An 11,430-nucleotide genomic window follows, 5' to 3' on the forward strand; every position below is an offset into this window, starting at 1 on the left:
CCCATTTAAATCCAAACAGGAAATAGAAATGATGTTTGTAGTAAGTGCCGGAACACAATAACAATTTAATAATTCTAAAATCAATCCACTGGGTAAAGTGATATAATAATTCCCTACAGCTAAAGCAGCAACTTTTGCTCCATTGCCCACACGTAGGGTGACTTCTCCTTTCCCCAACTTTCTACTATCCCTTAGACCCTGCATAGATGTGCAAATGTGAGAACCACATCCGGTATCTAATACCCAAGAGTCTGATTTGGAAGTAGACACATTAATCTCAATCATAAATGTACCTGATGATGAAGCTTCAGCAAGCTTCTTTTGCTTCAGGCTCTCCAAGTATGACTTGCAGTTCCTTTTCCAATGTCCAGTTTGATTACAATGGAAGCAGGTTGCTTTGGACTGGTCCGCCTTTCCTTTTTGGGCTTTTGGGTGGGCTTGTTTTTGGATTTCTTAAATCCCTTTTCTTGCCTCTTCCTCTTCTTAGAGGAAGTAATGACAAGCACACCAGTAGAGCCTTTTCCCTTTTTGATTTCTTTCTCAGCAGTTTTCAGCACATTCAACAATTGAGGCAAAGTGTGCTGCAGATTATTCATCTGATAGTTCATAACAAACTGTGAGAAAGAATCTGGCAGAGATTGGAGCACTAAATCAACATTCAGCTCCTGATCTATCTTAAAGCCTAATTCGGCCAATTTTTCAATTAGCCCAATTATTTTTAAGACATGCGGAGCAACAGGTGCTCCCTCTGCCATCTTGCACCTGAACAATTCTTTAGAGGTATCATATCTAACCGTCCTTGATTGTTGTTCAAACAACTCTCTCAGGTGTTGTACAATATCATACGCCCCCATGTTCATGTGCTGCTGCTGAAGCTGAGGAGTCATGGAAGCTACCATGATACATGAAGCTTCCCTATTGTCATCCTTATGTTTCTTATAAGCATTTCGAGCAGCAGCAGGAGCATTTGGTTCAGGTTCCTGGGGCATAGGCCTATCAAGTACATATTCAATTTTTTCATGAGTGAGAACGAGTAGGACATTGCGATGCCAATAAAGAAAGTTTGTGTCGTTAAGTTTGCAATCAGTGAGAATGGTACGAAGGCTCAAATTGTTACTCATTCTACAACAAAATGAAGAGATAGAATTTGTTAGAAAAATGTTTTGTTTAATAAAATCATAAAAACTTCAAAAATTATGATTTTATTTCCACTATATTTCTCAAATCAATTACCCTCTTAAATTGATTCGGGAATTTTAAAATTCCATAGTGGCTAGGATCCCATCTTAATTTATTTCGATCTTGAGTGTATCCCAACAAATCGAAAAAAATTATGAAAGGTAGGTACTTCACCAATTACAACTTATTTGTAATTCTTAGTTCAGTTGGGCGTCAACTCTTGACTTTAAATCTATAAGAACCAACCCAACACTTACCTCTAAAATTAATGATTTTGAGTGAATCCCAACAAATCATAATTTTAGTTAAATCAAACCCATCATTCTTTGAGAACATTTCTCATAGCAAAAACACGTAGTAAGTAAGGCAGCCTTGGGTGAATCCCAACAAGCTAGCACTTAATAACTACTCTAGTTTTAAACTATAATGATGGAAGGTATTTCATTGATTTAATATTGCAGTTGAGGGATTTGTCTCCTTTTTCCAAAATATTTTATAATTAAAATTTGGAAAAATTGCTCGTATGGTCTCATCAATAAACATGCATATAACCATTTCAAAAACGTATAAACATGAATTTAAATCGTGGATGGTTGTGGATATTCCTAAACTAATTTCCCCGGCCATTAGGAAAATTAGCATGTGACTAAAATCTTTAATACCGAGACGAACCCCTTCGTTATAGTATGCCTCCTTTCTTCTTTTCAAAGTTACAATTTCTATATAAATTATATAAATTCCTATCATCTATTCCTATCTATTGTACATTACAAATAGTATAGAAGAAACCCCGAGTTACATTCGGGGGGAATTTAGATGAGAAAAGAAATTACAATTAGAAAATAAGAAAGGCAGGACACGCAGGCCCTATTTTAAAATTAATTACAACCATTCAAACCTAGAATGATTGTAACCATCCAAAATGCCACAATCATATTGCGTACTATATCCACAACCATCCACCATGCATTTTCACAATTTAAACAACTTTAAATAAAAGAAAAGCATGTAAAATAAGCAATCTCAATTCATAGATTAATTGGATTTAATTCCTAAGGTCCCAAACAAAATTTGGGTCCATGCATATGCGAGAAATTTTGGTAAAATTAATTTTTTATTAGGTCATGGTTATTCCTAACTAAATTAGGAAAATAATTGGAAAGATAATTCCAATTAATCAAATTAATTGTGAATCAATTCCCAACCTAATAAATATGAATAATAGATCCCATGACACTTTTTAACAATTAAAAAGGGATCTAATTCAAAAAATTGTCAAAAGTTTTAAAACTTCAAATTCTCAAAACAATAGTTTCCTAAACCACTACTGCTCTTGTTTTCTAGCAGTTCCGGCAACTACCTCTGGACACCACCACTTCAGCCACCACCGCTGAGGTCTCCACCGACCATCAACGGCAGCAACTCCCAGCGGCAACCACCAGGGTGATCACTGGAAGCAACCACTCGGCTGCAACACCAAGGTGCAAAGTTTTCCCGTGCTTGATTGCTGCTACTCTTCGTTATCACGCCTGTTTGCTGGATAGCGGAGCTATCACCGCAACAGCCACCACCACTGGAGTCTCCACTGACCACCAGTGGCAGCGGCTCCTGGTAGCAGCCACCGCAGGTCATGGGCAGCAACCGTGAGGAGGCTGCTGTGCCCTTGCCGATGCCTGCAGCAAATTTGCTGCGGTTTTGTCCTAGAGAGCTCATAGCTCTTCTACCCAGCAACCACCACCAGGCGTACAACATACCACTGCCACCAAGGAAAACCACCATGGCCTCACATGGCAGCAGCAGTTGGCGGCAACCCTTGCAGCCGCAACATCGCAGCAGCCGAAGGTTTGCTAACGCAAACTTGCTATGTCGGTTTTTTTTTTTTTTTGGTCCAATGATCATCCTGCAACTTTTGCAGATGATCAACTATGACCATGGGTGACCCAAATCCACGAAAGAAGGGGAAAAAGGAAAAACCAGGTGCTTATGAAAACCTACGGCTGCGGCTGCTTCATGCGCTTAACGCAGTTTTTCAAAACCTTTCATGAAAACCCTTTTTTTTTTCTCTTGAAAAACGAAAGTTAATTTTCCCAAAATTTCGCATATTAATTAAATCCAATCAGCAGTATTAATCCATGAATCCAAAATTGCTTAACATCATCCGTAAAATTCTTAGGGATGGCTCTGATACCACTGTTGGGTTTTAGGGACACTACGCAACGGAAAATTAAAAATTTTTCCCTAAAACCATCCAGGAATCACCCTAGATTTTACGTATGATGTACTAAAACTAGAGTTTTAGGATTACCTTAATCCAAGCGGCGTCTCCCTGCAGTGTTGTTTGAGGATGGTCAGCCCTTGAGCAGTCCAGTCGTCCTGTCTCTACTGATATCCACGCTAGAGCAACCCTGGATCGTCTCACGAACTATGTCTTGAAGAGAAAAAGATGCTAGCCTTCTTACTCTTTTGAACGTGTATTTTTTTCTCTCTCTCTCATGTGACGCTCACGCTCTGTATCTGTATATCAGCTCTCCAAAAATCAATTGGAGAGAGAGAGAGATATATGATAATATAGAATGATGAGTCTTCTTGTCTGATTCAAAATCAAAACAATAAGACTTCTCATCACACAAGACTCTATCTATCATTATCTGATAGATGAGAGATAACCATTTACTCTTATCTGTTCAAATAGGCCTGGGATTAATTTTCTTTTAAAATTAAACCCCGACAATTTACATAGTTTCAATCCAGGATTAAATCTCTATTGCGTGTGACCCAATAGGTCCCGAATGCATTGGTAATAATTATGGTTTAATAATTAGATAAAATAAATGACTTTATTTTATCATAACTTATAATAAATAATTAATCCATAATTATAAATCACGAGCGGTGTCTAGCAACACATCGCGATTGCCCAATTATTCGGAATTAGTCAAGGGAATTTGACCTAACCTTTCCGTGAAAAATTACCGTGTAATTATTATCCTTTCACCAAAGATATCCAATTAGTCAGGAATAAGGAATAAGTGCCAATTCCCTGATGACTAATTAAATTTTCTAGTTCCCGAAATTTACCCTTAATTAGGTTAAATTGAAGACATTCTTCAATTTACCTAATAGTCGACTTTAGGGTTAATTTCTCACTAGTGGCCAACCGGATATCAACTCCTTCTATCAGAGTGGTAAATCCTATCTCAATCACCCATTTTCTTTACATGCTTCACACTACATCCAACTTCTACACTTTAAGGCACTCACGAAGAGTAACAAGTAATTAGAGTCAAAATGTAGCGATTCACACTCAAGATACTATGGTGATCTCAAGTCGTAGGATCACTTACACAATTTTTCACTAGAGATACACCATTGGCACTAGATAGATATCCTAACGGGATCTCTAAATGGATCACTCCAATGCATTTGTACTTTCCAAATCATCTACACATTAGCCTAGGTATCATCATACCATAGTTGATGAGAACAACCACTAATTACATTAATTAGAGGCTAACTATGTACTAGTTTTACCGTACTAAAGATGTCCTATTTCATTAGTACTATAACTAGGAAATTTTAAGAATATTACTATAAATGTGATTGATATCTCATAGTCATCAACTCTTGTGACTACCATCACATTAGTAAACATTCTAAGGACTTTATCAGTTATATCTGATATTTAACAGATAAATAAGAAGTTATTAAAATATAAAACATATAATTTAGGAATGTATAAAATAAAAATAAATACATTGTTTTAGGGCATACATTCCAACAGAAGTAGGAGTACTAAAATCATCCTTATGGGTTGTCCCAGATACCAATTTATCTCGAGAAATAATGGAACTGAATGCTTGCTTCAAATCCAGACTTTGACTGAATGCTTGCTTCAAATTCAGGCTTTGTTTAGCAGTAGATTGTTTTACTTCTGATCCTATTCCTCTACCCATGTATTGCTGCTGCCATATCTGATTGAACTGGGCCATGCTGTCAATCCCATCCCTAGAATATTCAAGATCGCAGATGAGATCCAAAATTGCATCAGAAGGGTTCTGATCTGCAGGTATTGGTTGTCCAAGGTTCTCCATAAAGAAGGGCAAATTTGATGGAGATCCACTATAGACTACTTGTCCATGAGACAAGAATAACAGCTTGTCCAATAGGCCAAGAATTTGAAAACTTGGCTGGTGTATAGACATGATCAGCATGCTTCCTGTCTGAGCAATGCTCTGTAAAACCTTCACAACCTTGAAAGCACTAGTGGAGTCGAGTCCTGAGGTTGGCTCATCGAGAAATTAAAGAATAGGATCGTTTATGATCTCAATTCCAATAGAGACTCGCCAGCGTCCTCCACCAGCCCCCCCGGTGCTTTTCATCTCCGATGATGGTTTGAACTGCTGTTTGATGGTCTAATTGATCTATCAAATCATGAACTCTTTTTTTCTTCTCGAATTTGGAGAGAATTTGAGGGAGCCTCAATTCAGCAGCAAACGTCAAAGTTTCTTCAACAGTTAGCATTGGAAAAAGGAGGTGATCTTGCATAACATAGGCAGAGATCGCTCTGAGTAAGCTGGAATCCAATTGTTCACCACTCAGGGTGATCATTCCATTCAAGCTTCCCTTGAATATCCGATTAGCCAATGCGTCAATCAGGGTCGACTTCCCTGACCCTGAGGGGCCTAGCACGGCCAAAATTTCACCTCTATGTGCCTCACCAGAGACATCATTAAGCAGAACTTTCATCTCTATCTCCTTAGAAGAAAGGTTGCTCTTATTGGTGCCGGAGAAGATATTAAACCAGTAAAGTTTATGGCTAATTTTGACGCTGTAAGAGAGGTTACCGAAGGAGAGAGTGAGAGGATAAGCCTGATTTTGGATGTTGGGGTTCCTCATTTGGACGACTCAATGAGCCGCAATAACCTCAGCGTTGTCCTCCTCCTCTGAATCACCAGTGCTCACCAAAAGGGGAGTTGGTGATGCAGAGGTGGTGGACGTTGCAGCTAGTTCAATCTCCACCATTGTTCTGCGCTAGCTACTAGTTGGGAATTAGATACTCTTGTTTATAATATGGCATATCGAATCAGTAATTGATTGACTAGAAAGCAGGAATAGAATGAAGCTTTATTTCTTTATTAATTGGTAAAAAATAGAGTAGTTACATTTTTCTTAATTGATACATAATAGAGAGTAGCATTCAAAGTATTATGAACTGTAGTCAAGGATGAGGAAGACGATCTGTTTTTCTAAAGACTCATGTACAGGGAACGGAACGAAGAATTAGATTGAAGAATATACTCTTAGTAAAAAGATGATGAAAATGAATACTCTAAGGTTCCCTATTTCAACTAATGTAAAAGTAGTTATAAATTACTGCAAGACTGGTTAGTCATCATCTTAAACTCTTTTCTCTCCTTTCTCTCTGTAAAACTCCTTTCTCTCCCTTCGCTCTAGAACTCTTCCATCAAAATCTTCTTCATCTCTCCCATGGGAGGAAGACCAAATCTGGTCTTTTCCCATAGGAGGAAGTACTCTTTATAGTTTTTAGTTTCTCTTATTTGAATAAATTTTCTCTTAGGATTACCTAATGAGAGATTTTTTCTTCTAGGATCTCTTAATGAGAGTTTCTTCTCTTCTAAATTGTTCTAGCGAGAGTTTTAATCTCTTATGGGTTTTTTCTTGTGAGAGTTTTTAGATTTTTATCTTTGTGAAATTTGCAATTTTGTAGATCTAGGATTTAGTTTCTCAAATCTGCAATTTCTCTATTATTGTTAGATTTAAATTTCTCTTTAGGCTTGAACTAGTTTTAAATAGATCTGATTTTCAGCAGACATGTACTAATGTATTGGGTTACAGTCATTCATCTGGATAGAAGATATATAGGAGCATTAATTTTATCTTTATTTGTATTTTTTTTAGATCTATTATATCTATTAATTTCAGATCTTTATGTATTTCTGTCATATTTGTTTGATATATTTTCTGCCATTAGTGAAGATTTGTTTGAATGAAATAATTTTTTCTATATAAAAAAAAGTTAGTCATCATCTTAGAAGAGGAAAAATATGTTTATAATTGTCCCCGTCTTAATTTAATATGGTTGACTACTTTGAGTTTAGTTATGCTAGGGGCAATCCTACAAGGTTTGGTCAAAACTGATTAATTTAATTTCGAAAGTTCTCCTCAATGGATTGAGTTTGAATCACGAAATATGACAAAATTTCTGCTTTTAGAAGGCATGAAAAGATTTGCAGAAATTCTTGGGATTTGTATCAACGAAGATGTTCTAAAACCTGCATTGTGTTCGATAGATTAACTCTCTGGATGTTCTGCGCCTTTTAACTTGTACAAAATGGAGCACAATATTTCTTTTATACTTTTATAAACTTAAGAACCAAAAGGAAAAGAAAATGCTAAACTAATGAAACTATGTTAGGATATTATACTTTAGCCCCTCTTAATCGACAAATTTTTGCATAACTCTACTTAGTTTCAAAATTTTATATAGTGTTTCATATTTTGGACTAAATTGTCAAATGGAAGCAAACCCTCTTCAATAATGGGCCAGTTGAAAATGTAACCATTACTTTTATGTAACAAATATACTCTGGACAATTTCCTTTTTCAGGAAAACAGATTGATGCTTGTTAAGTAAAGTAAAGCTAAGCTTTTGCTCTATTTGAACTAGAAGCGTGCTTTCGCAATAATAACCTCAATTCACGGGGATGCAGAAAGGCATTAGCTATTTGTTTGATTTGCAGATGGTCCGCTCCGTGATCTTAGTCCCTATATAGTTTAATCATCTATTTTACTTTGACACAGGCGAAAGTATAAATAGAAAAAGAAAATGGGAAACCAAAGTTCAATTGTTCCCCGAGTATTTTGGGTGTTATTGGCATCTTCCTTGGTGAAAATCAGCTCCAAGTTACAGCTGAATTTTTGTAAGCTATGTGTTGTTTTTAACTTTGGCATTTTAATTTTAGGAAAATTCTATACTAAGTTACATACGACTTAATCCACACAAATAAACTAATGGATGATCCATTTTTTTTTGGAAATTTACATGTTTGTATCTATCGTTTAGAAATATTATAATTTAGAATTGCCTTGTATAGATCAACTCTTAATCTTATCCAATTTCATAAAATCACAAAAATGGGAAAGCATGGGACTTAATTAGGATCAATATGGGGAAACCTAATTAGATACTGTGAGGACCCGAAAAATTTCTTATTTTTATCGAATATTAATGGTTTAATTAAGTATTTATCCACCTGTTTTCCCCAAATAATTTATTACAACCATTTTAAATCCATTCGTATGGAATAATGTCTTCATTATGCTTTTAAAACGTCCCGTTAACAACTTCAATTTTCGGAGGATTGTTTAGGTGAGAAATAATGAACACGAGTGTTTCAAAGTGATATTATATTCGAGAGTATGATTATCCTGGGGAAATTAAGAACGGACAATAGCAGATTAAGAAAAGTTAATCGAGAATTAAAGGTGAATAAGTTCTAAGTGAGCATATACTACTCACGCATGGATAGTTTTCCAAAAGACGCATGGATACAAATTTATTGGATATTTGAGGAGTTAATACTCGACTCATGTGAGGACTCGTAAAACTCCTATTAAAACCCTATTTTGAGCTTATTTAATTATTTACTTGTTCATTTATTCCGAGTATTATTTTCTAGACCTATTGAACCTAATTACATGGAAATATAGCTTCATTATATTTTTAAAGTGACTTGTTTCAAAAATTAATTTCCGGGAGCTCGTTTAGTGAGAACAGTGAATAGTGCTTGGAAATTTTACCCGATTGAGAGTACAATAGGCTTGGAATATTAAAGACTTATACAATGGACCTAAATTAGGTATTTTAACGATTAAATACTCAAGTGATAGTTATTAGTATTATCGTTATAAGGATTTCTTGGAGGTTTCGCGTTATCGCGCTTAAATTGGTGGTACGCGTTTTCACACGCGCGATTTTAATTGAGGGACTTTAGACCCTTATTTTGGAACGAATAAGAGTGAATAATATTTACATGAATATAAGTGCATTAGAGGTTTAGTGCACTAGTGAAACAAATGCGAGAGAAATCGAGCACGAAACGCGCGCGAGTGTGCGCGGTAGAAGAGTTGACTTTTGCATCAACATGGGCCACACGTTTGAAGCTTCTCAAGGAAGCTGAAAATTGATCAAATTTCCCTCTCTCTTCCCTCTAATTTCAGCCGGCCAAGGAGAGCAACAAGAACACCAAGTTCTTTCAAAATTCTCTTCAGCAAAATCATTCATCAAACTTCACTCAAATCTTACCAAATTTTCACAGCACTTAGCTCTACACTAGAGGATCATCTTAAGCTATAAAAAGGGAAGCTTTCACGGTTTTCTTGGCAAAAGGGGAGACCGAAATTTCTGGTTTTTGTGCACCAAAGAGGTAAGTGATGATCAACTCATAGAATCTTGTCTTTTGGAAGTCATATAGCATGATTAAGCTCTAGCATGCCTTTGGTTAGCTTGTTTATGGTGTAAAATGAAATGGGTGGGCTCTATGAACTCCCACCTTTGTCTTGGGGACTGATCTCATGTTTGATGATGGATTTAATGTTGGTTTAATGCTCAAAATGGTAGATTTAAGGTGCACAACCAGTAAGAAACTTCAAGGGTGCATGGAGTAAAAAGTTCCGATTTTACTCCTGCTTTGAACGTACCTATTTCTGCAGAATTTTGGGGATTTAATGGCTTGTATATGATGTTTATATTTTGTATAGATGGTGTATAAAATTTCATTGAAAAATATTGAGGTTTGGTTGGTCAAATGGATTAATTTCGTGAAGCTAGTAAACCTGGAAACAGTTCCCGTAATGCTCAGACCAGTTTTCTTGTTTCATTAATAACTCTGTGCTCCAACGTCGAAATCGAGTGCTGTCAGTGGCATTTGAAACTAGACATTCCCACCTTTCCAACGGTATAAAATGCATATTCTGATTCCATGTATGTGAGCCGAACCAACCATTTAAATTCGGCTGTTGTGTTTCTCTGTTTTCCTGGAACGAAATGCTGAGGCTGCAACTTGTGGCTCAATTCGAGCTAGTTGTGTGCCGAATTTCAGAAATGATTTCTTCTGTGAAATTATAGCTCTATGAATTTATTTTCCAACGCCATAAACCATGCTCAATTATGAGTTAAGTTGAGTGATTTGTGATCAAAATACGGAACCTGCCCTGCTCTTGAAAACCCTTACTTTTGGACAGAATTGATGCAACTTTTGGTGTAGACTTGCTAATTGAATTTTTGGTGTTAATCACCCACAAATGTTGTTTTGGGATTCCCTTAGACCTTTTCTATGTAAATGGACCATGGTTGAGGTACCCTCTAGGTTAAACGTTTTGAAAACGGCAAAACGGAACTTACAAGGCAAATTGCCTTGGAAACTTTGAAACTTTGGTGATTTAGTTCACCAACTTTCCGTGCATATTTATTCATGAAATTTGGTAGACGAGTAACCCTCATATGGTAGTATGTCCATACCAAATTTGGTGCTATTCCAAAGCCGTTTCGATGTTCAATCAAACTTCCAAAGTTCGTGATTTAAGCTGAAAAACCCTTGTTTATCAAGGAAATTTTGGTAACTTTGGGTCACCATATCTCGGTGCTCGAAACTCCGTTTCTTGTTGTGGTTGTTTTGTTCTAAACTTAGATTACAACACTATTATATTTACAAATTTCAAAGGCTAGTTTCACTCAAGTGAATTTTGCCGAATTTTCAAAGTTGGCCAAAAACCAACTTAAATCTGCCTTATGAACCAAAACAGCAACTTTGAGCTCATTTTTGAATGTTTTCCATTTGGAATCTTAGAAAAGTGTATTCTAAGAACTTTTAGTACTTTCAAAGAGGTTTCCAACGGCACCCAGTTTTCCAATTTCTGACATGTAGAATGGGAGATACGATTTTTCAAAGTATCGTATCAAACCTGAATTTTTTTCCCAAATTCCAAGGGAAGGGAGTTTTCAATTACTCCTTATTCCTTCAATATTTCTTGAACGTTTTATACTTGATTTTCCAAAATGAAAACTCGATTACCGTGTACTTTGAGAAACTCCATTTAAACCTCGATTTACGAGTAATTGAGGTTCGTTTCCATGAAATTTCCTTAGATTGTACTAGTGTACAATATTCCTTGATAATTGGGATATATGAGTGATACTTCACTATTATGTGCTCAGGCGCACACGAGGAC

General features: G+C 36.2%; 1 protein-coding gene and 1 pseudogene across 1 annotated transcript; both read right to left on the reverse strand.

Moving 5' to 3' along the window:
- Nucleotides 1-326: 326 nt before the first annotated feature.
- On the reverse strand, nt 327-1,121 carry LOC113755550. Its single transcript, XM_027299527.1, has one exon. It carries the CDS (start codon nt 1,119-1,121, stop codon nt 327-329), a length of 795 nt encoding a protein of 264 aa, XP_027155328.1.
- Nucleotides 1,122-4,844: 3,723 nt separating this feature from the next.
- On the reverse strand, nt 4,845-6,201 carry LOC113755551 (annotated as a pseudogene).
- Nucleotides 6,202-11,430: the final 5,229 nt, after the last annotated feature.

Source organism: Coffea eugenioides, unplaced genomic scaffold (assembly GCF_003713205.1).
Source record: "Coffea eugenioides isolate CCC68of unplaced genomic scaffold, Ceug_1.0 ScVebR1_1566;HRSCAF=2436, whole genome shotgun sequence".
NCBI lineage: Eukaryota > Viridiplantae > Streptophyta > Magnoliopsida > Gentianales > Rubiaceae > Coffea > Coffea eugenioides.